The sequence below is a fragment of the Capricornis sumatraensis genome, chromosome 15, assembly GCF_032405125.1.
Source record: "Capricornis sumatraensis isolate serow.1 chromosome 15, serow.2, whole genome shotgun sequence".
Taxonomy (NCBI): domain Eukaryota; kingdom Metazoa; phylum Chordata; class Mammalia; order Artiodactyla; family Bovidae; genus Capricornis; species Capricornis sumatraensis.
In genome coordinates, this window is record NC_091083.1 from 74,357,818 (window position 1) to 74,384,053 (window position 26,236).

Below are 26,236 nucleotides of genomic sequence, written 5' to 3' on the forward strand. Positions count from 1 at the left end.
AACTACTCTGTACGTATTGAACGATGAAGCCAAAAAAAAAAAAAATGTGAAGCTGGGGAACTGGGGTTCTCACTGTGGGTGGAGGTAGATATGTATGGACTGAGAAGAATTCTGAGGGGCTGGATTTGAATTAGCGTGAGTTCATGATTTTTGGTGACTGTATAGAACTTCGCCATGCCAAAGATGGAGAAGCTCTATACAGTCAGCAAAAACAAGACCGGGAACGGACTGTGGCTCAGATCATGAACTCCTTATTGCCAAATTCAGGCTGAAATTGAAGAAAGTGGGGAAACCACTAGACCATTCAGGTACGACCTAAATCAAATCACTTATGACTATAAAGTGGAAGTGAGAAACAGATTTAAGGGACTAGATCTGATAGACAGAGTGCCTGGTAAACTATGGATGGAGGTACAGTGTACATTGTACTATGGACAGTGTACAGGAGACAGGGAGCAAGACCATCCCCAAGAAAAAGAAATGCAAACAAGCAAAATGGCTGTCTGAGGAGGCCTTACAAATAGCTTGAAAAGATGAAAGGCAAAAAGCAAAGGAGAAAAGGAAAGATATACCCATTTGAATGCAGAGTTCCAAAGAATAGCAAGAAGAGATAAGAAAGCCTTCCTCAGTGATCAATGCAAAGAAATAGAGGAAAAAAACAGAATGGGAAAGACTAAGACTAGAGATCCCTTCAAGAAAATCAGAGATACCAAGGGAACATTTTATGCAAAGATGGGGTCAATAAAGGACGGAAATCGTATGGACCTTACAGAAGCAGAAGATATTAAGAGGTGGCAAGAATACACAGAACTGTACAAAAAAGATTTTCATAACCCAGATAATCACAATGATGTGATCACTCCCACTCACCTAGAGCCAGACATCCTGGAATGTGAAGTCAGGTGGGCCTTAGGAAGCATCACTAGAAACAAAGCTAGTGGAGGTGATGGAATCCCAGTTGCGCTGTTTCAAACTCTAAAAGATGATGCGGTGAAAGTGCTGCACTCAATATGCCAGCATATTTGGAAAACTCAGCAGTGGCCATGGGACTGGAAAAGGTCAGTATCCATTCCAATCTCAAAGAAAGGCAATGCCAAAGAATGCTCAAACTACCACACAATTGCACTCATCTCACATGCTAGTAAAGTAATGCTCCAAATTCTCCAAGCCAGGCTTCAGCCATATGTGAATCGTGAACTTCCAGATGTTCAAGCTGGTTTTAGAAAAGGCAAAGGAACCAGAGATCAAATTGCCAACATCTGCTGGATCATCGAAAAAGCAAGAGAGTTCCAGAAAAACATCTATTTCTGCTTTATGGACTATGCCAAAGCCTTTGACTGTGTGGATCACAATAAACTGTGGAAAATTCTGAAAGAGATGGGAATACCGGACCACCTGATCTGCCTCTTGAGAAACCTGTATACAGGTCAGGAAGCAACAGTTAGAACTGGACATGGAACAACAGACTGGTTCCAAATAGGAAAAGGAGTACGTCAAGGCTGTATATTGTCACCCTGCTTATTTAACTTATATGAGAGTACATCATGAGAAATGCTGGGCTGGAGGAAGCACAAGCTGGAATCAAGATTGCCGGAAGAAATATCAATAACTTCAGATATGCAGATGACACCACCCTTATGGCAGAAAGTGAAGAAGAACTAAAGAGCCACTTGATGAAAGTGAAAGAAGAGAGTGAAAAAGTTGGCTTAAAGCTCAACATTCAAAAAACAAAGATCATGGCATCTGGTCTCATCACTTTATGGCAAATAGATGGGGAAACAGTGGAACCAGTGGCTGACTTTTGTTTTTTTGGCTCCAAAGTCACTGCAGATGGTGACTGCAGCCATGAAATTAAAAGACGCTTGCTCCTTGCAAGAAAAGTTATGACCAATGTAGATAGCAATTTAAAAAGCAGAGACATTACTTTGCCAGCAATGGTCCGTCTAGTCAAGGCTATGATTTTTCCAGTAGTCATGTATGAATGTGAGAGTTGGACTATAAAGAAAACTGAGCAGTGAAGAATTGACACTTTTTAACTGTGGTGTTGGAAAAGACTCTTGAGGGTCCCTTGGACTGCAAGGAGATCCAACCAGTCCATCCTAAAGGAGATCAGTCCTGGGTGTTTATTGGAGGGATGGATGTTGAAACTGAAACTCCAATACTTTGGCCACCTGATGTGGAGAGCTGACTCATTTGAAAATACCCTGATGGTGGGAAGGATTGAGGGCAGGAGGAGAAGGGGATGACAGAGGATGAGATGGCTGGGTGGATCACTGACACAATGGACATGGGTTTGGGTGGACTCTGGGAGTTGGTGATGGACAAAGAGGCCTGGCATGCTGCGGTTCATGGGGTTGCAAAGAGTTGGACATGACTGAGCAACTGAACTGAACTGAAGATGATTGCTGAGAAAGGTCTGTATAGTCAAAGCTATGGCTTTCTCAGCAGTCATGTAGGGATGTGAGAGGTTGACCATAATGAAGGCGGAGAGCCAAAGAATTGATGCTTTTGAATTGTGGTGCTCGAGAAGGCTCTTGAGAGTCCCTTGGATTGAAAGGAGATCAAACCAGTCAATCGAAAAGTAAATCAGACTTCAATATTCATTGGAAGGAATGTTGCTGAAGCTTAAGCACCAATACTTTGGCCATCTGATACGAAGAACTCACTCCTTGGAAAAGACCCTGATGCTGGGAAAGACTGAAGGCAAAAGGAGAAGTGGGTGGCAGAGGATGAGATAGTTAGACAGCATCAGCATTATAGCTGGTGATGCTCAATGGCTGTGCATTTGAGCAAACTCTGGGAAATAATGGAGGACAGAGGAGGTTGGTGAGCTACAGTCCATAGGGTCACAAAGAGTCAGACATGACTTAGTGACTGAACAACAACAATATTATTTAAACAGATAAATTATATTCCCCAGCTCTACCTTCTTGAAGAGCCTGGAGGCACATTAAGGACACATAAGATGCATCTCTTAGTGCCAAAATATTCAATCTCCACTCAATAACACCAGAAAGCCTTGGATAAGTGGTTAACTCCAGGTCTAGGGCAGAGACATTACAAGGATAGTCTGGAATGTTCTGTTGCACCAGAAGCAAAGAAAACTAATGAGACCGTGTCAAAAGGACCTAGCAGCCAATTAGAAGGGACTCTCACAAGCTATATATGAGACAGTTTGAGCACTGAAAAGAATAATGACAGTGATGGATTTTAATACATTGAGTAAAAGAAAAAAAAAAAAGACCCATGAGTCAACAGGGAAAGTAAAAATGGGGATGGGGATGAGGAGAGAAAGCTGTTTCATAAAGAAGAATGTAGAACAATACATGTAGAAGGAATGCTAGATTTAAAAACAGCCTTTTGCAAATATCAGTACTAGCTGTTTCAGGTGAAGATTATCAGGCAGTGCTAAAATCTTCGGGTCCAAAGTTCTTGGGGAGACCCAGAACTGGCAAAGCAATCCTGAGGAAAAAGAACAAAGCAGGAAGCATAACATTCCCAGACTTCAGACACATTACAAAGTTAAAACAATCAAAACGGCATGGTACTGGCACAAAAACAGACATACAGATCAATGAAACAGAATAGAGAACCCAGAAATAAACCCACATGCCCAGGGGCAATTAATCGTCAACAAAGGAGGCGAGACTACAAAATGGAAAAGAGACAGTCTCTTCATCAAGTAGTGCTGGGAAAGTTGGACTGCTGCATGCAAATCAATGAAGTTAGAACACGCCCTCACATCATATACAATGATAAATTCAAAATGACTTAAAGACTTAAACATAAGCTATGACACCATAAAATTCCTAGAAGAGATTGAAGGCAAAAATTCTCTGACATGAATCATACCAATGTTCCCTTAGGTTAATCTCCCAAGGCAATAGAAATAAAAACAAAACAAAACCAAAAAAAAAAAAAAAAAAATGGCACCTAATCAAACTTACAACCTTTTACAAAGGAAATGAAACCATAAGTAAAACAAAAGACTCACTGCATGCATGTTCAATCACTAAGTTGGTTTTATTCTTTGCAACCGCATGCACTGCGGTGCACCAGGCTCCTGTCCTACATAATGGGAGAAAATGTTTGCAAACAGTGTAGCCAGCAGGGGCTAAATTTCCAAATTATACAAACAGCTTATATAACTTAATGACAAAAACAGAAACAGTCCAACTGAAAAATGGGCAGAAGACCTAAACAGCCATTTCTCTAAAGAAGACATAGAAATGGCCAATAGGCACATGAAAGATGTTCAACATCCCTAATTATTAGAGGAATACAAATCAAAACTGCAGTGAGGTACCACCTCACACAAGTGAGAATGGTCATGATTAAAAAGTCTACAAATAACAAATGCTGGAGAGTGTGTGGAGAAAAGGGAACTCCCCTTCACTGCTGGCAGAAATGTAAATTGGTGCCGCCTCTATGGAGAAGAGTATGAAGGTTCCTCAGAAAACTAAAAATAAGAGTTGCCATATGATCCAGCAATCCCACTCCTGGGCATATATCTGGACAAAACTCTAATCCAAAAAGATACATGCACCCCAAGGTTCACAGCAGCACCATTTACAACAGTCAAGACACAGAGGCAAACTACATGTTCATCCACAGTTGAGTGGATGAAGAAATGTGGTATGTTGTGCATATGTGTATGTGTGTGTGTGTGTGTGTGTGTGTGTATGCATACACAATGGAATATCACTCAGCCATAAAAAGAAAAAAGAATACTGCCACTTGGAGCAAAAGATATTATTGTACTAAGCAAAGTAAGTCAGAAAGATATGATATCACATAATATCCCTTACGTGTGAAATCTAAAATATGGCACAAATGAACTTGTCTACAAAACAGAAAGAGACTCACAGATACAGAGAACAGACCTGTGGTTGCCAAGCGGGAGAAGGGTAGGGAAGAGAAGGATGGTGAGTTTGGGATTAGCAGATGTAAACTATTACATATAGGGTGGTTAAACAACAAGGTCCTACTATATAGCACAGGGGACTATATTCAATATCCTCTGACAAACCATAATGAAAAAGAATATGGAAAAAATATATAAATGTATAACTGAGTCAGTTTGCTGTGCAGAAGAAATTAACATTGTAAATCTACCATACTTCATAAAAAATTTTTTTTTAATTCTTGGGGACTAGAGATACTTAAAGATCTCAAAATACCACTGCACAGGAGAGCTAATTTACAAAGAGAAAAGGCGCCACATTTACTCTGAAGAGACTGGGTGGTCCCCACCTTATCTAAGGGACCAACTCAGCATCCCCAGTAGACGGGGTCCCTGAGGTCATGTACCTCTTGACATGCTACAGAGAGAAACCTACATCACCAACTCATAGAGTATCTTAGCCAAACAGGTCTCATATTCTGGTTTGTCAGATAAAATCAGGTTTAATGTTACTGGAAATATGAATACAGATTATCTATTTGATTGTTTTAGAATCGCTGCAAAATTTCTTAGATGTTCTATGGTATTGTGGGTACAGAGGAGCAAGTCCTTATCATTAACTGTCCTGTATGCTAAAGAATTTATGGGTGAGGTATCACGACTTCTGCCACTTACTTTCAAATAGTTAAAAATATTATATGTATAGTTATATATGTTGTTTCCATATCAAATATATCACACACGTGAAAGTGAAAGTGAAAGTTACTCAGTTGTGTCCAACTCTTCGTGACCCCATTGGCTATACAGTCCATGGAATTCTCCAGGCAGAGTGCTGGAGTGGGTAGCTTTTCCCTTCTCCAGGGGATCTTACCACCCCAGGGATCAAACTCAGGTCTCCCACATTGCAGGCAGATTCTTTATCAGCTGAGCCACAAGGGGAGCCCAAGAATACTGGAGTGGGTAGCCTATCCCTTTTCCAGCAGATCTTCCCGGCCCAGGAATTGAACCAAGGTCTCCTGTATTGCAGGCAGATTCTTTACCAACTGAGCTGTCAGGGAAACCCTATATCATACATAGGTATCATATATGCCTATGAAAAAGTAGATAGCAAGGTGTTCACTAGTGTTAAGTCTCATGAAGGGTTTACATATCTTGCTTATACTCTTCTTCCAATTTTTCCATGGTTTTGAAACATTTCAAAGCAAAAATCAAGTATGAATCACAGTATATAACATGTGTGTCTAGCCCACTGTAGGTCTCAATAAGGGGGAGCCAAAATGAGACCATCATCTATTTTGTTTTCCTTTTTTAGAATCTCAGAGATTCCATTTCACAGTCTTGGCTGTGGTTTGGTTGAAGGCAGAGAAATAACCACCCAGCAAGCTGAGTTGCGGTTTTTGTCTGAGACATTTGTGAAGAAAAGGGGAAAAAATAAAGAACCTGTTTAGCCTCCTATTAACAACCCCTGCGCAGATGAAACACTGGGGCTCAAGCTGTTCTCATCAGTGGTGGGTTACTTCACATGCTCACAAAGGCACTGGGGTGATGGAATTACAAATTCCACACATTTCCCAGAAGACAATTTTGTAGCACAGATGAAAGCACCATGACTCCAGCCAGCTCAACCTGCAAGATGCTTCATTGGTTCCCTGAAGAGGGTTTCAGTTAATGGACTAGAGCTGAGCTCCATCTGCAGCTCGACCTCAACGTCAGTGAGCCCCCAGCAAACAGAGATGGTGCCTCTCCCCTCTTCAGGAGAAATGGAACGTAACCGCGGCATGCTCAGGGGCCTGTGCTCTTCTGAGACCTTCCTGTAGCCTCCATGGCCCCCGAGGTGGGGCCTCAGGAGAGCTGCAAGCCAGAGGCCTGGTGTCCTGAATGTTTGTGCTTTTACTGTGATGATGGCCACACAGCTTGGGAGAGCAGAGATGGAGGTGCTGCCATTAACGGTGTGTGATTAAAATTTAAGTTCAAAGCATTGCTGTTCTCAATTTGCTTTGATAAAGACCTTGTGACTGTTTTTTTTTTTTTCCCCCTTGGTGATGAGAAGAAGAAATGGAGAGGTTGGGGCATGCCTTAAAGATGGGACTTGGGATGTGCAGCTGCACATATAGGTAGTCCTCAAAAAGTGGCCCAAGGCAGGCAGAGCATCTTGGCAAGAAACGTCCTGAGCTCTTCCTGGGCTAAACCCTCCTGGTCATCTTCAGCATCCTGAATTTTCATGCTGGTTCCCAACACTGGCTCCCCGCCCCCCTTGTCCAAAACCAGGTCCCCCCATGAACTCTTGTCACTAAACCACCCTGGGCTTCCCTGGTGGCTCCATCAGGAAAGAGACCGCCTGCAATGCTGGAGGCCCGTGTTTGATATCTGGGTTGGGAAGATGCCCTGGAGAAGGAAATGGCTACCCACTCCAGTATTCTTGCTTGGGAAATCCCATGCACAGAGGAGCTTGGTGGGGTACAGTCCATGGAGTCACAAGAGTCAGACAGAACTTAGCAACTAAGCCACCAAACCACCCTACTTGCCCCAACTCTGTATCTCCTTTATTATATAAAATCAAGTTTAATGTTATTGGAAATATGAATGTGGATGGTTTATTTGATTATTTTTAAGTTAATGTGAAATTCTGCCACATTGCCATTCCTTGGATATTGATGTCATGTTTTCTATAGCTAAGACAGTGGACATCTACAGCTCTAAAGAGATGGATGGGTGGTTTCTAGGTTGATTGTGCTAGAGGATTCTTTGTCAAGATTTTTTTTTGAGGGGGTGGGGACTTAGTGAAAATGTAGTAGCTACATTTAATGAAAACTTAAGAGTCTGATGGACATGATTCTAGTTTCTATACATGCCATCTTTTCTATGAGCACAATAACCTAGAAGTTAAGTGCTATGATTGTCTCCCTTTTTTTTTTTTTAAATAACCACATGGCTGGGGGGTCTTAGTTCCCTGACCAGTGATCAAATATGGGCCCCCAATAGTGGAAGCACAGAGTCCTAACCACTGGATCGCCAGAGAATTCCCAATCTATCTCCATTTTTACAGATAAGGAACCCAGGCGCTGAGAGGTTAAACAACTTTCTCCAGGCACATTTGGTTCCAGAGTCTGACTTTTCAGACAGTGTATTAGTCTATGTGCTGTCAAAAGAGCTATTTATCTTTGATACAATGGAGCCAAATCTAGAGAAAGTTCTGGCAGCTTCATTAGAACCCAAATCCAGGGCCACAGAATGAAGCCAAGATGAGACGTCTGTCTGACCCTCTATTGGTGGCTGGACGGGAATAGGCTCCCAGGAAGCAGGGCACTAACATCTGACCCAGGTGAGAGCTGTACCCACAGGAGACCGAGGTTCTTTGCAAGACAGGAAGCTGGAGGAACAAGGTGACAGAGGCTGAGTCCCCTCCACCGTGCTACCCAGAAGCACAGTCTAGAGGGGCTGCAAAGAGAGTGGCTGCAAGGATGATTTTAAAAGGGACTGGGGAGGGCTTGTTACAAAGGCAGATTTGATAAAACTTCCAGGTCTAGGATAAGATGAAGGGAACAAGGGACAAGTTAGAAGAGGTTGGAGTGCTTTCCTCTGTATACTTGTGGGGCTTTGCAGCTGAGGATATGGGTCTTGATCCCACCAGGGACCATCACTCAGGCCTCCCTGTGTTCTAGGAAGTATACCTGAACACAGGGACAGAAGTCAGTAAAGAGGAGGAAATGAGTTCAATTTTGGATACTTTGTTGAGATGCCTGTAGGACACACAGGTGAATATGTGGCTCTGGGTGCATTCAATGTGTGTGCCAAGCTCTTTATGTGTGTTTTCTGATGCTAATTTTTATGAGAATCCAGAGCTGTCTGACTCCAAACTCAACATGTCTCAACAGTATGATCAATACCCATCTTCTCTTTTGAGAGGCATGAGTGTGGTCAAATGCTGGCACAGCAGGTGGCATAAAGTGACAGCAGGGATGTGGATGAGCGTGTGTCTGTGGCAGAGGTGTCACTGTCTAGGGACACAGGGCCCCCGGAGTTGTGTACTGTACAGCCTGCATGGTGTGTTACTGAAGAGCTTAGAGAAGATGCTGATATACTGACAGAGAGACGAAAGATGCTGGAAAAAAATAAACTCTTGCAACTGCTAGGCGTGGCCGCCTGAGCTGGTCCAGCCCTCCCAGTTCCTGAGGGAGCACGCCCACTCCCTGACTCACCATCCTCCTCCGTCTGCACCACCAGCTCCTCGCTCTCCATCCGGCCTTCGGGGTTGGACAGCAGCAGCCGCAGCCGGATGGTCATGAAGGGACGCAGGCCTCGCAGGGTGTAGTGGGAGGAGGTCTGGATGAGCTCCTCGGCCTCGTACTGCTGCTGGTTGAACACGTACTGGTACTGCACTGTGAGGTTGTAGCTGTGGCAGCGGGTTACTGCGTAGCCAAAGGGCTCCCACTGCAGGGTCAGCTGCCGGGCTCGGATGTCCACGATCTCCACGTTCTGTGGGCCGTGCACCGGGTCTGCAAGACACACACACAAGACAGGGGGCTCTGAGCAGGCCATTGGGAAGGCGGGGTGGGGGCTCTGCTAAAACAGGGGAACACAGCTCTCATCAATTCAGCCACTGCCTTCCTGATTTCACCACTTAGAATATAATTTAACTAATATTTTTCTGTAAAACAAACCTATTATTTAAACACAAGCATCTAAAAGAAAACCTATTTAAAGGGAAAGCCTGAATCACTGGTCATAAATGAATATTAACCATTTGAAAAAAATGCAAAGTTGTTAAAATTATTGAGGTTCATCAGGGTACCACTGAAGACCATCGTGGGTACCACCAACAGCACACACAATGCTTTGGGAAAATACTAATTGAGAAGGAAGCTGCAGTTCTGATCTATCTCTTTACATTTCATCTGGCCACACCCCTCCCCTTGAGAAACCAGCCCTCTTTTCAGCTCACTGCACTCGAGTGCAGAGAATCCACACTGAGCTGCCTCCGCAACACACAGCACCCAGGCTGTCACTGTGACCAGTGGACAACGCCTTGGAATCTCCTTTCCTTTCACTGAAAACACAACGGATCCTTTTGGAGCCTCCCACAACACCCTTCAACCCTTCCTTCTCTCCTCTCCTTTCTCCGCCAAACAGGCCTCTCCAGGGATATCATTCTAAAAAAAGATTTGATGCAACGGTTCAACTCCTAGGCACAGATCTGGACAAAATTATTAATCAAAAAGATAATTGCACCCCCATGTTCATAGCAGCACTATTCACAACAGCCAAGACATGGGAGGAACCTAAATGTCCATCAGCAAAGGAATGGATAAAGATGTGGTACAATGGAATACTACTCAGCTATAAAAAAAAATGAAATAATGTCATTTGCAGCTAAATGGATGGACCCAGAGATTATCATCCTAAGCAAAGGAAATCAGAAAGAGAAAGATAAATACCATATGGTATCACTTACATGTGGAGTCTAAAATATGGCACAAATGAATTTATCTACAAAACAGAAACACACTTGCATGCATAAAGAACAGACTTGTGGTTGCCAAGGAGGAGGGGGGCAAGAGATGGAAGAACTGGGAGATGGGATTAGTAGATGCAAACTCTTATATGTAGAAAGAAAAAAGTTCTGCTGAGGAGCACAGGGAACTACATTCAATATCCTATAATAAATCATAACAGAAAATAATATGAAAAATAATATATAATTTTAAAAGAAATAAAAATGAAAAACAGGTCTTATTATGCCTTCTCACCCCAGAGCTGTCTCCCATTCTATCCCTCCCTATTTATATTGGTCCCAGACCCTCATATATAACAGTGGCCATCTTTATTTTATTATGAATATTCTATTTATACAAATTAAGCAGATGTTTTTGTACAAAAAAGATTATAACAAAACAATTTTTTAAAAATCTCCATATGTAAAGCTCATTCTCTAAGGCTGAGGCATTTATTACAATAGAAACACAACCTCTTTTCTGGTCAGCACACCCCGTAAGCTCCTCCGTCAGGTTTTCTTTGCTGGGAGTAGTTAAGCACAGGCTAGAGATGCAATCAGTGTATTTCCCCCACGCTACCTACAGGGCTTTACCAATTTATATAATCTCTTTGGGTCCATTTTCTATTTCATTTGTTAAATAGAGATAATGATAGTAGTTAACTTTATGCAGGGGATGGCGGGGGGAGCATTAAATGAGGTGTTGTTTGCAAAAGCTCTTAGAATTACACCTGGAATTTAAGCACTCAATATTTGGCAGTTTTTCTTTTGCAGTAAAAGGAAAAGTACTAAAAATAATAACAAGCCCTTGCATGCTGGATCCTCCCAACCACCTTATATGCGGCAGTACTGTGTAGCATCCTTATGCAAAAGGATGAATTCTGTCACCTCCCTGGTCCCCTCAGAGCATGTAGGGGTAAGGCAGTGATAAAAAGGGAGGGTGGGGGATTCCCTGGTGGTCCAGTGGTCAGGACTCTGCTCTTCCATTGCAAGGAGCACGGGTTTGATCCCTGGTGGGAGAGCTAAGACAGGGCATGCCACATGGCATGGCCAAAAATAAAAAAGGCAGGCGATACTGATGGAGTTGAGTCCTCTGATCTGTCTGTGCAGGGCAGATGTCCTGTGACTTGTGTAGGGACACACTTTGAAGTGGTTCTCTTTGGAGAAGGATGCTTAGAAATAAACGTCAGGGAGCCCAGGAGCCAGCCCAGACCTCCGATGCACTGCTGGGGAGATGGGCAGCCTGGCCCTGCTCAACCACTGAGTTCACGGTCACTCTTACAGCCCAATAACTCATGTCACGTAAAGGAAAGCCCGTGTCCCAAAAGCAAAGAGATGACACAGAACAAAAGCTGCTATGTGGAGCCCATATGGATCGAACAGTGAGAAGGGAGGTCCCCAGAGCTGGGGAGTTCTGACCTGGTGTGGCTGTTACCACTGCTCACTTCACACGAGGACAAACACAGAGACAGAGTTAACAGTAAGAAACTCCTTGCCTGGGAAGTCCTGAGCATCCCCCAGCACTGCCTGGCAGAAGCCTTTTTCTTGGCCCAGATGCCAGAACACTGCTGGCAGGGAGGCCGCCCACCCTGCTCGGAACCTCATGGACCCTCCTCTGGGTGTGGCTTCAAAACTGACTTAGAGCTTTGTCCAGCTACATAACTGCCCTCATGCCCTCTTGGCTCACCTTGTTAGAGTGAGATCAGGAACACTTAAGACCTGTAAAATCCAAGGTTATAACTCTATTTTGTCAAACATCTTAAGATGTACCACAGTCCATGTTAAATACACATTTGGGAATCTCCAATATTTCCTTCACTTCCCTGATACCTCAGTTGGTAAAGAATCCACCTGTAATACAGGAGACCCTGGTTCAATTCCTAGGTCAGGAAGATGAGCTTGGAGAAGGGATAGGCTACCCACTTCAGTATTCTTGGGCTTCCCTTGTGGCTCAGCTGGTAAAGAATCCGCCTGCAATGTGGGAGACCTGGGTTTAATCCCTGGGTTGGGAAGATCCCCTGGAGAGGAATGGCTATCCACTCCAGTATTCTGGCCTGGAGAGTTCCATGGACTGTATAGTCCATGGGGTGGCAAAGAGTTGGACACGACTAAGTGACTTTCACTCTCTCTCACTCAAAACTCCCTTCAAACACTAATGAAACAATAAAAACAAAACAACCTTGATGGCCAGCAGCCTCAGTTTGGGGTTCTATCACCCCCATCACCTTGTGACTCCGTAAGGAAGAAACTGACAGCCAATCCCACTTTATGGATGAATAAACTGAAGCCAGAGAGGTCCAGGAACTTACACAGACTGACAAGAGCTAAGTTCAGCGTGACAGCTTTTTAAAAATTTTCCTGCACGCTAGAATATAAGCTCTTGGAGACCAAGGGTGCTCTCTGCTCATCCCTTCAAAGGATGCTTTAGTTTGTAAATACCACCACACCCTGTGAAGAAAGTATCACTAGCCTCATCCTAGAGGAAACCAAAGTTTTGTGAGATGAAAGGATGGGCCCAAAGCCGCAGAGTGGCGGCACAGCTGAGATCTGAATCTGGGTCCAGGATCTCTGTGTTTCCTCTGTACTGTGATATCAGGAAGGAGAACAAGGAAAGGACATAAACACGAGGTCTGTCATGGTCCTCAGGAATCTGGGGAGAATGTAGTGAGAAACCTGAGAACTGTACGGCGGAAGTGGCTTGATCCATAGGTGCCTAAGGCCCACCGGGGAGGGTGACATGGGCGCTTAATCACAGTGGGGCTAAGCTGAGTACTGACCAGTCTTCCCGCTCCTCGCCTTCAGCCACTAGAGTCCTTTCCCCGAGTTGACCTAGGAAGGTGTGCACATAAACACCTTTCTGCTGCTCTTCAAGGAAGGAGCAGACGAGGGCACCTTTTCAAAGAAGGCCAGAGATGTTGCAAGCCTGCCACAGAGCAAAGAGACTCCCTCCCAAAGTGGGAAGGTCAGGGCACAGGAGAAGTGACTTGCTCCCTCTGAAGCAGATGCGACTGACTGTCATCAGACAGGCCACGGGGAACAGCGGAGCTGGGCAGAGCATGGCTTGAAGCCAGACTCTGGCGCTCACTAGCTGTGTGACCTTGGGCAAGGGCACTTCATCTCTGAGCCTCCATTTCTTCGTCTATAAAGTGGAAATTGTTGCACTAATCAAGAGGGCTATTAATGAGTACAAAATGAACTGTAAAGAGAGAGAAAATTGCCTCTAACAGTGGGCATCCCTCTTAGACAGAATGGCCTTTCTTGGGGAAAGGCCTTTAGAAGCTTGCTTGGAGTAGAAGCTTCACTCCCAGGGCCTCGGGACCAGTTGTGCTTAGCCTTTAGAGGAAGAGGAAAATGAACTCACTGGCTGCTGGGACTGAATAGGGGAGGAAGAGAGTGAACATGACTGTGGAATCCTGGGTGGAGCTCAAAGGGACTGTTCTCATGGGACTCCCAGTCTTCAACAAGGTCCTCAAGATACCACAAACGGTTGGCTATGATTGGATTTCTCACGGCTTCTGAGATCTGAATGCCTCACTTGAGCCAAATAAGATCCCACATGGGAACAAAGAGATCAGAGGCAAAGAGGACTTGGAAAAAAATGTCCAGGTGTGTTACTGACACCTTGAAAGATAATGTGAGGCTTTCTCAGGCTATGGAATCAGAGATTCAAGCAAAACTCAGAAAGGAAGGAAGGAAGGAAAGTCGCTCAGTCGTGTCCGACTCTTTGCGACCCCGTGGACTGTAGCCTACCAGGCTTCTCAGTCCATGGGATTTTCCAGGCAACAGTACTGGAGTGGGTTGCCATTTCCTTCTCCAGGGGATCTTCCCGACCCAGGGATAGAACCCGAGTCTCCCACATTGTAGGTAGACGCTTTACCCCTCAGTTCAAGTGGAAAGACAAGAACTTTTGTGGCCCTGTGGGTGAGATACGTGTGGGTTGAAAGTGTTCTGTAAGCTCAAGAACTCCCATTCAAGAAAAGGCAAAGCTGGCTATACATTAACCATGGACTGGGCAGCTGCATGCTGAAAACAAGTGTTCAGCAGAGGGAACTGAGATCAGTGAAGGGACATGACTTACCCAGGACCACACAGCTAAGTCAGTCCCCAGCTTTGGACTCCCGCAGCACTTTACACACCCATCCAGCCCACTCAATGCTTGCCGTGCTTTCCAGGAGCTGCTTGTTCTTGTATCCATCACTCCTCCCAGGCTGCAAGGGACCATATGCTATTTGTCCAGCAACCCAGCACATGGCACCAGGCCTGTCAAGGGGCCCAGTCTGTGTTGGTTAAACTGAGATGAACAGATGGTGATCTGTTTTTGAGAACTGGGCTTGGAGCCCCTGACTCCACAATTCTCTGTTCTGTCCCCTGCAAGCACATCACCAAGTCTTTAAGGTGAAGGTATCTATTTTTCTTTCATTCAAACAAGAGAATGTCCTGAAATCCTACACGATGGAAACTAGTTTTCAAAATGCATGATGGAAGCATTCACACTTTCACTCTGACCCTCCCAGACCTCAGAGGGCAAACCCTGCTTCGGTTCTGGTAATTGCCTACAGCAGGGAGAGTCTCAGGTTTACATTCCAGTTGGTACAAACAAGTTGGAAATTGCTGAGAAAGTCTTGTGTGTGCAGTGGAGATTGGTTTGTTGAATTTATATCCCTTGTGTAATGTCCAAGCCCAGAGCCCATGGTTTCTGCCTCCAGATAAGGCTCTGTGCATATGACCTTCTTGAGAAAGAGCCTACAAGCCATTGAGATGGCAAACAATGGGAACAGAGTGTGTCTTATCTGGGAAGCTGGAAAGTCTGCCTCTGATGGATAATCACAGTGGTGTGACCTCTGGGTTCACAGTCTCTATGCCTTTAGACTTGGCAGTGGTGGCTCATCCCAAGCCCTATGCACTGGAAGCACACGCCAGCCCTCTGCAGACCATGCCCTTCTCCTGGAGAAGGAGTCAATGGGCCACTGTGCCTACCTGGTCCCTGTGGACCCACTGGCCCATCTGGACCAGGCTCTGGATGCCCAACACCTCAGAATTCCCTGTCCCAATGGCCCCAAACTCAATTTCAGAGCTTGTCTGAACCTCTTTCCTTGGTTTGGCCATTCAAGGTCAGACCATATTCCATCTGTGTACCCCTAGATCCAAAGGGTGAACAAAGGATGGCTGTTTGGAGGAACAGATCTTTGTGGGGAAGGATGGAGTCAGGTGAGAGGAGACAACTTACACCCTCCCACCTCCAAATTCCCTCCTTGATTTTCCACTGTTCATTCTTTGAACCCTGTGTTCCTAGAGCAGAGTGTTGCATCCTTGATCCTTTTATGCCTCCATGCCCTGCTTGGGTTGCCACTGGCAAATCCCTATCCAGTATATTCAAGGCCTGACTCCAAAGCCACTCTGTCTTTGTAACTTTCTCCAAAAACTTTTATTGCCCAGGCAGGATGAATCATCATCTCTTTTCTTTACTATTTCTTCCACAGTCCTTATCAAATTGCAGATTAATTGTCTGCATGTTTGGTTCACACTCACCCTCTCCCTGCTCACCCGTGAGCACCTAGATCTCTTCATTTTTATAACTGGAACTTTTAACTGATTAATAAATACCAGTAAATATAAAAAGTATGAGACGACTGAAGACCGAACCAGAATCAAGGCTCTAACATCCTGCAGGGGAAATGCAGCAAGTGAAGGGGTGAGTCAGGACTCTCTCTACACTCCAGTTATTAAGGTAATCACGTGGTTAAGTTAGAATTCCAGCTTCACGTTTTATAGGGACCAAGCCTTCATCCCTTCTGTCAAAGGTAACTGCTGAACAATCTCCTAATGACCTTAATCAAGGCAACATCTTATTTTTTTAAAAAAAGGATTAGCAAAGCAGATTTCTGATTCATGAATTTTCTATGTATTCATCTTAGAAGGTGGAGTTGGCTGTAACATATGTACTGTTCAAAGTTGAACCCAAATTGAGATAATTTGGGGGCATAGGGCTGAAAATGTGGAGGTGGATAGCTTGTATGTAAAATTAATTTTTTATCCATTTGGAGATGCAATTTGAGTTCCTTTCAAATTAAATTGCAATGGAGTCCTAGGCAGCTGGAAACATTATTGCTAACATAATTTGATCCTGCAAGAGCAGTAATACATTGACAGATAGTTCGATGTGACCATTAATTTGCGATTTCTGCATGGAAATGATACACGAAGGGAAAAAAGGTAAAAGGAACAAAATTAAAATCCGTCTTCTTTCAGCATGATCCAAACCTGCTCTCATGCTTCCTTTCTGCCACTGCCTCTCATTTACTGTAGATGTTTGGTAGAAGATGAGAATTTGTTGACTATTATCACAGACATCCTTATGAAGGTAGGCAAGGACAGGAATCCAGAGGCTTCATTTCGGGATATCGGTACCCTCACCATCCAGGGTCACTGGGTCCTACCTACCCCGGCCACTAACATCACCCAAAGCTAGAACATGTTGTCTTGTGAGAGCTGACTCGGTTGTCATCCTCTTGCAGAGATATCATAGAGGATGCACATCATTCACGTGTTTGTTGGCTCACCCACTGCTGAAAAAATGCCCTGGAGGAGGGGGGCATCGTGATGTGGTAGAAAGGAACACTGGCTCTGTCATCACCTGGACCTGAAGCAAGTGACCTGCCCCATCTACGTCATTTTTCTCATGTGTAAATCAAGAATGGTACTCCCTGCCTTTTAGGGCCATGGGGTGAATTAAGGAGATGGTGTCCACCAAGCTCCTGGATGGTATGTGACACACCTGTGTTCCCTTAAATACATTCCCACCTCCAGAAGGGAGGCGAGGCAAGGGAACCACTGAGACAGAACAGGGGTCCTGAAGATGACAGTGGACCCCTGGCCAGGTGCTCGGTCCAGCTGGTGGCTGGGTTCATGCTTTTTAAATGACGGTTTTGAGTTAGCAAGCTCCTATTAATGCATATTTACATGGCTATCTATACTTCCCTTTCTACAAACATGCCTCGGACCACCGAGATGGGACAGGCATTCGGGGATGCTGGGGAATGACACAGACAATTTCTGACCTTCATGAAATCCATGCTCTAGAGGGGGATGTAGACACGACAACTGTGAAGGGCGGAATGATGACGTCTGATGGAGCTTTTGCAGGGAAGGTGCCAGGCTTCCAGGCAACAAGTGTCAGAAGGACACAGCCTTGCGCTGGAAATTCATCTGAGCCAATTTAGTCATGACTCACGCACAGCCTTACGTTCATTTTCACAGAAACCAGAAGCCACCAAAGAAATCTGAGGTGAGTGAAGGTTAACAATGCCTTCATAATGGCATTATTAGGTTATAAATAAAAGTCTGAGGTCAAATTCTACTACACAGATAAACATTTATTACACAAACGTATATTAGTAAAGCAGAGACAAAACAGCTCATACAATCCATCGTATAAAGTTCAATGAGGCCCTAGCAACCTGTCCTTGTCTTTTTTGGTGATCGGGTTCCTGTCTTGTACGGAGGTTCATTTAAAGCAGTTACGACAGCATTCTCAGGTAGGAGTTGACAAATTTTTTTTGTAAAGGGCTAGATACTAAATCCTTTAAGCTCTGTGGGTCAGACAGTCTCTGTTGTAACTATTTGTCTCTGCTGTCATAATGCAAAGGCAAACACAGACGATGTGTAGACAACCGGCATGGCTGTGTTCCAATAAAAGCTTATTTACAAAAATAGGGATAGACTGGGAGTTTGGAATCGACTTGTACACACTACTATGTTTTAAAATAAAACATTTCTCCATTTAAAAAAAAGTAAAATAAAGGCAAGAAAGCCAAGTCTGTGGGCTATACTTTGTCCACTTCTGTCCCAAGGGCAGAATCAAGAACATTACAGACTCATTAGGTAACCAGGGATCCTCCTCATCCAATAGGTGATGCAGGACTGTTCAGGAATCACGGCTGGGACACCCTCCCTAAGGCCAAGAGTCAGAGGCCTTGCTGGGCGCTCCTGCATCACGTACGTTTGGAAAGCACTCTCATGCTATTTGGCCAACATGTGTATTTTGAATACTTTCACCAATTAGAGTCCATTTTACAATACTTACACTAGTCTACAGGTCCCTGATTTCCACCAGAACAATCAATTTCTGGCACTTGGTGTGCTGATTAGCAAAATGAAGGTTGTGGATCAAGACATGATATCAGAAGCACCTGGGCACCAGCATCAAAAGCACTTATCGACTAGAATACCAGGGGTCCTTCCCTGACCAGTATGGTCTTGATGGGAAGGCTGGCAGCACTGGGTTACAACCTCACCCATAACTCATGCATAAGATTCCACTGGTAAATATTTGAGAGTAAATCAGCAACAGTGTAATGTGGAGTCAAGAGGTCAACAAGGGTGTCCTGGAGGAGGAGGCCTTGGGCAAAGGAGAGATATCTAACCAGGTAAAAGTACGAGTTGTGGAGAAATAGAGGATGAACATAGGGAGAGGGAAGCTTAAGCCCCAGGCAAAGGTGTCAGCACGTTTAAAGGCCAAGATACAAGTGGGACTTCCCTGTGATCCAGGGGCTAAGACCCCACACTCCAAAGCAGGGGGCCAGGGTTTGATCCCTAGTCAGGGAACTAGCTCCCACGTGCTACAACTAAGAGTCTTCATGCAGGAACTAAAGATCTCACATGCTGCAAGGAAGATGGAAGATCCTGAATGCCGCAACCACAACCCAGTACAGCCAAGTAAATTAATAAAAATAAATACATATTAAAAAATAAAGTCCAAGACACAAGAAGAAAGGAGCAAATGGCCATCAAGATGCTGATACATGAATGGACAGGCACTGGGAGCAGCAATCCCTGCCTCCCACAGGAGACCCACACTCCCTGCAGTGATTGTCAGGCCAGTCTGAGTGCTACGCACTATAATGAGCATTATCATTACCTAAGAAGTAACTGAGAACAGTAACTCAGGTAGTTGTAACAGAGATACAGTATTCTTTGCCAAAAGTCAAGCACGGGACAAACTCATCCTCTTAAATATTTTTGAGCTCCTACCATGTGTTAGGCACTACATCACATGTAGGAGTGACCCAAACAGACAAAAATCCTCTCTGCCCTGAAGGGGTTTCCATTCTTGTAGGCAGTAGGGGGTTAAATAATATGTGAGATAATCAGAAAATGAGAATGTCAGATGGCAGTAAGTGCTCTAGAGATTCTAGGGAAAAATCAACCAAGTGAATTTGGTTGCAATGTAATGAAGGGTAAAACCAGGTCTGGTTCAGCAGCCCTATCCCTTGGGCTCTACAGTTTAGCTGCTCAGGGTGTGGATGGGGAACCAGGAGTCAGACACAGCACAGGTTCAAGAGGCAACCAACTGGCCGGAGGCCATGGACTTCAGTCCCAGGGTGAACATAACAGCTACAACCCAAGGGCCCTAGGATAGTCACTGAGCCATGGTCTCTTGGTTCCAACATCCCTTCTATACCCTGTTTTGTGATGCTGGGGCTGGTAGTCCATAAAGCACATCTCTGCGTCATCACATGGTTCTATGCTAGTCTCTGCCAGTTGAGGGCAATAGACAGTGTTCTCCAACCTTCCTGACACTGTTAGTCCCTCAGTCACGTCCAACTCTTTGCAACCCCATGGACTGTGCCTGCCAGGCTCCTCTGTCCATGGAATTCTCCAGGCAAGGATACTAGAGTGGGTTGCCATGCCCCTTTCCAGGGGATCTCCCTGGCCCAGGGACTGAACCCAGGTCTTTACCCTGGTAGGCACATTCTTTACCATCTGAACCAAGGCAGTAGGGACGGTTTTGTGGAAGACAGTCTTCCCATGGACAGGGGAGCGGATGGTTTCAGGATGATTCAAGTGCACTACATTTGTTATGCTGAGGTTGACCTCACAGGAGGCGGTGGTTAGGTGGTAATGAGAGCGACTGGGAAGCAGCTGTAAATATATGAAGCTTCACTTGCTCACAGCTCACCTCCTGCTGTGTGGCCCAGTTCCTAACAGGCCACAGACCAGTATCGGTCTATGGCCCAGGGGTTGGGGATCCCTGCTCGAAGAGGAAGAGAGTATTTGCTGTTTCCGTGGGCATCACTCCAATATCGCTTCTTCACCTCGGGGAAGTTCATTCTGTTCCAGCAGTTGAATCTAGTTTGCAGTTTCTCTAACACTTCAAGAGCAGGATTCGCTGCAGAACCTCAGAGACACTCCTGCTGCTGCTAAGTCGTATCAGTCGTGTCTGACTCTTCGTGACCCCATGGACTGCAGCCCACCAGGCTCCTCCGTCCATGGGATTTTCCAGGCAAGAGTACTGGAGTGGGGTGCCATTGCCTTCTCCGTCAGAGACACTAGCACCAGCCAAAAAGTGCTCCTTCTTCCAACTTTTTAAATGTTTCTGATTCCAGCCTGTTCTATTGTTCTCTCCAGCCCCAGTGGTACCTGTCCTCACAGGTGCTATACTGGTATAATACTTTCATGTTCTCTGTTACCTTTTGAGTTTTCTAGCCAATTCCTTGTATATAGTTAACAAGAAGTTTCAAAACTTTCATGGTGACCTTGGTGTTATAGTCTTTTTTTTTTTTTTCCACAAAGTTCCTAGCCAAAGAAATACCTAGTAGTTTCATTCACTAGTTGGTCCAAGCAATTCAATAAGTATTTGTAGCCTAACCCTTAGTGAGTCTTCCTGGGTACCTCAAATGGTAAAGAATCTGTCTGCAGTGTGGGAGACCTGGGCTCGATCCCTGGGTGGGGAAGCTCCCCTGGAGGAGGGCATGGGAACCCACTCCAGTATTCTTGCCTGGAGCATTCCATGGACAGAGGAGCCTGGCGGGCTACTGTCCATGGGGTCCCAAAGAGTCGGACACAGCTGAGAGACTAACACAGACACGGCCACTTAATAGTAGCTTGAGAAAACAATACACAGAAATCGAAAGAAAAAATATTTTAATTCCCTTCTTAAATAACCACAATCACTTATTTATAGGATACCTGCATTTGTCAAGCCCTGCGCACCTTATCAAACTGTGGGTTCAGATTAAAAATTGCTCCTCTTGTTGCCTGCCCTATGCTGATTTTCCTGCAATACTTGCTTTTCACCTCAGTAACAACAGCAAGCCCAGCTTTGCAAAGATATGATGTCACTGAAAGGAATGGAGGCCAACCTAATGGTGAAACTGTGTATCACCTCAACTTAGTGCTTTGTACAATGTCTGACAGATAACACTGTTTTCCATGCTCATTTAAAACTGAAATTCTAAACACCCTCATGCTGTGCCTTTGTGAGTTCATTGTGGTAGCCTAGGTTGCCTCAGGAAAGTTTGAGAACCACCATGGTGAACTCCTATTAGGCAATCCTCCCTGTTATTAAAGTAAGTGTGTGATGAAATTCAAACTCGACCTTGACTGGTCCGGATGCAAGATCTGAATGCCTGAACTTAATCATTCCCTGCTCCCTGCCCTCCTTTCCCCAGGCTCCATTCTGCCTTGGTACCCCTGCCCACAAATCCGATGTGCTAGCTGGCCACACTCTGCTTCCCAGCTCTGGCTCAGACCTGTCTCTTCACTCTTGGCCCCATACAGATGCACTCACCTGGTCAGTTGCTGAGTGAGGAGCAGGGTGGCAGGCCACACCTCCTGCCACAATGGCTCAGGTGTTCAAAAGCCAGGAAGAATTAAATGGACACAGGCTCAAGATTGCAGTCTGGAAATAAAAGCTTCAGAATGCTTAAAAATTACTTCTGTGGCAGAGGAAACTGGGTTGGAAAGAGAGAAGCAATTTCTAAATTACATGGTTTCAGTTTCTGGAGAAAGGAGTTCCAAGGTGGGGTGGGGCTTTGCTTCAATTTACACTTAATTCATGGTAAGTCCCCTGGTCCGTTAAAAAAAAAAAAAAAGGAAAAGGGAAAAAAAAAGGCTGGAGAAAGAGTAAAACCTGAAACATCTGATGATCCAAAGTCATCTAGTGCTGAGCCCAGGTAAGGTATATATTACACCTTCTGAACACCACCTGTCCTTGGGACACACAGTCTGGCTGTGAACATGATGAGCCCTGGAATTAGGGAAAAGCCCTTAGTGCACCTAACCTGCCACCACTGTGATACTGGTAAGAAGCTATTTGTTGTAAATCAAATTATTTCTAGAATATGTCAAACAAACAAAAGTAGTATCTCCTGACTAGATCCTGGCAGCCCGTCTCCCAGGATGATCTTGATCTCCCCCAAGGAGTTACATTAATCTGCAGACACTACCCAGGACTGCTGGAACATGGAGAGCCCTGCTGTGTCAGCAGCCCCAGTAATGCCTACCAAGCTTTCTTATGATGCCCAAAGCTTATTTTTTTTTACTATTTTGGAGACGTACAAGAGTATCATTACACTGAAGGAATCATTTCAAACAAATCCACTGTCAGTGAGAGGTGGCTTATTCTCTGCCGAAGTTTCATTTGAGACTCACCTACACGAGGAGAAAGGATACACAGTGAAGCAAACGTTGTCTATTCTGGTCGCCTTGCGGCAAAACAGCAACAAGAGGGCTCCAGGAGAAGAGCAAGCACAGGACAACAGAAGCTAGAAGACCCATTTACCCCCCGATTATCTGTCTCATTCACTCGTGAAGCATGAGCACCTCTCAGCAAAGGCACGAGGGGTAAAATGTTTATATGCTTCACAGCTGGCCCTGCCAACAGAAAGGACCCCTGGTCATGACACTGCGGTATACAATCCTAGCTCAGGCCCTTACAGACGCCATCAAATGATAATCCTCCACATCAGAATCCTGAAGGCGGGGGTGGGGGGCAAAGAATCCTGAAGGGGTCACTATCCTACCCATTGGACTTTCAACATCAACATACCCTTTTTTTTTGTTTTTTTAAACTTTATATTTTGTACTGGAGTATAGCCAATTAACAATACTGTCTGCCGAAAAGGGACTCAGTCTATATATACAAGTATCCATTCTCCCCCAAACTCCCCTCCCATCCAGGCTGCCACATAACACTGAGCAAAGTTCCCAGGGCTATACAGCAGGTCCTTGATAGTTATCCATTTTAAACATAGCAGTGTGTACATCTCCATCCCAAATTCAATAACTACCCCTTCCCCAAACCTTTCCCCAGCAACTATAAGTTCATCCTCTAAATCTGTGTGTCTGTTTCTGTTTTTTAAGTAAGTTCATTTGTATAAATATACAGGATCTAGGAAAAGTACAATCTCCCAAGACAGAATCAGGAAGAAATAAAAATATGACCAGACCAATCACAAGCACTAAAATTGAAACTGATTTGAAAACTCCCAACAAACGAAAGTCCAGGACCTGATGGTTTCACGGGTGAATTTTTTCAAACATTTCTTATAAAAGAATTAACACTATCCTTCTAAAACTAGAAAAACTGCAGAGGGAGGAACACTTCCAGACTCATTCTGAGGCCACCATCACCCTGATACCAAAACCAGGTAAAGATACCACAAAAAGAAAGAAAGAAAATTATAGGCCAATATCACCGATGAACACAGATGCAAAACTCCTCAACAAAATCCTAGCATTTTGAGTCCAACAATACATTAAAAAGACCATACACCATGATCAAGTGGGATTCACTCCAGCGATGCAAGGATTTTTCAATATCCATAAATCAATTAATGTGATACACCACATCAGTGAAATGAATAATAACTATATGAGCATCTCAATAGATGCAAAAAAAGCATTTGACAAAATTCAGCACCCCTTTTTGATAAATTCTCGCCACAAAGTAGGCACAGAAGGAACATACCTCAACATACTAAAGACATATACCACAATCCTACAGCCAACATCATACTCAATGATAAAAAGTGGAAAGCATTTCTGCTAAGATCACGAACAAGACAAAGATGCCCACTCTCACCACTTTTATTCAACTTATCCTTCTAATTCTGCCTCCATACAATGTGAGCTTTTTCTTAGTGTTATCAGTCAAAAGCCGTTCCCACTTTTCATCTCCCCTTCACCTGCAAATAATCCTTTCTGCTCAGATGCCTGATGTCTTCACTCTTTCTCTCCTGACCATCAAAACTTGTTTATGAATTGTATGACCTTGAAAGAATCTCTTTATCCTTCCTAAGTCTCAATTATATATTAATGATATCAAAAGCGAAGCTAATGATACAGATCTCCTAGGATTCTTGTGAGATGAAAATGAAATTATATGTGATCAAATGCAAGTGGGATGTTGCTATGTAACAAGCAGACCCCGAAGTCACTGGTTTGTAACAACAGGCATTTATTCTTGAGCTCGTGTATCTGTTTGTCTGACCCAGGCTGGGCTCAGGTCTACTCCACGTGAAAGGGCAGAGGTTACACAGGGCATGTTCTCTCCATACTGGACGCACCAGAGCCAAGCTGACCTGTGCAAAAGCTGGTAAGCCCTCCCTCACGTCATGTCCTGAAATGGACATGTCCACCATACTGGCCAAAGCAAGTGTCTAGGCAAGTCCAACATCTACAGGGCCGAGCCTCCCACAGTGGGGAAGTGGAGGTTGAAGAAATGAGTATTTGCTGAATGATAACCCCAACTATCATACATCAATATGCGTTTAAGTTTTGGTTAACGTAACCAGTCAGCCCTTCTTCACACATCACAGGCTTGGTCCTCAGAGAGGGGAGGAGTCTGACTTTGAATCATTACTCTCCATCTTGCATAGTGTCCCATGGTGAATATCCTCCATAACATTCATCTGCTTCCCACTGATGGACATGAAGCTTGCTTCCAATTCATCACCACCAGGAACTGCGTTTAATTTAACGCAATATTATCATGTGAGTGCTTCATGTAAATACCAATATAGATTCAAGGACTGTCGCCTCACGAGGCTGACTCTTTACAGATACGACACCCTCTCCTCGCCACCATCTAAAACCCTTGACAACCACCCATTTGTTCTCTACCTCCATAATTTTATGATTCCAAGAATGGTATATAAATGAAATCACATAGCATGTAGCATTTTAGGATTTCTTTTCCACTTAGTATAAGTCCCTTGCTGCTGCTAAGTCACTTCAGTCATGTTTGACTCTGTGTGACGCCATAGACGGCAGCCCACCAGGCTCCCCCATCCCCGGGATTCTCCAGGCAAGAACACTGAGGTGGGTTGCCATTTCCTTCTCCAATGCATCAAAGTGAAAAGTGAAAGTGAAGTCGCTCAGTCGTGTCCGACCCTCAGCGACCCCATGGACTGCAGCCTTCCAGACTCCTCCGTCCATGGGATTTTCCAGGCAAGAGTACTGGAGTGGAGTGCCATTGCCTTCTCTGATAAGTTCCTTCAGTTCAGTTCAGTCGCTCAGTCGTGTCCGACTCTGCGACCCCATAAATTGCAGCACGCCAGGCCTCCCTGTCCATCACCAACTCCCAGAGTTCACTCAGACTCACAGCCATCGAGTCCGTGATGACATCCAGCCATCTCATCCTCTGTCGTCCCCTTCTCCTCCTGCCCTCAATCCCTCCCAGCATCAGAGTCTTTTCCAATGAGTCAACTCTTTGCATGAGGTGACCCAAGTATTGGAGTTTCAGCTTTAGCATCATTCCTTCCAAAGAAATCCCAGAGTTGATCTCCTTCAGAATGGACTGGATGGATCTCCTTGCAGTCCAAGGGACTCTCAAGTCTTCTCCAACACCACAGTTCAAAAGCATCAATTCTTCAGTGCTCAGCCTTCTTCATAGTCCAACTCTCACATCCATACGTAACTACTGGAAAAACCATACCCTTGACTAGACGGGCCTTAATCGGCAAAGTAATGTCTCTGCTTTTGAATACGCTATCTAGGTTGGTCATAACTTTTCTTCCAAGGAGCAAGCATCTTTTAATTTCATGGCTGCAGTCATCATC

The 26,236-nt window shown here is 44.7% G+C and overlaps 1 protein-coding gene across 1 annotated transcript in view; it reads right to left on the reverse strand.

The window, feature by feature from the left end:
* Positions 1–26,236, reverse strand: part of PTPRT (protein tyrosine phosphatase receptor type T) — an 815,678-nt gene that overhangs the window by 405,674 nt on the left and 383,768 nt on the right. Inside the window, exon 7 of the mRNA XM_068986822.1 lies at positions 9,103–9,399. Coding sequence (XP_068842923.1) covers positions 9,103–9,399 — 297 coding nt within the window. The remainder of the gene's footprint in view (positions 1–9,102; positions 9,400–26,236) is intronic.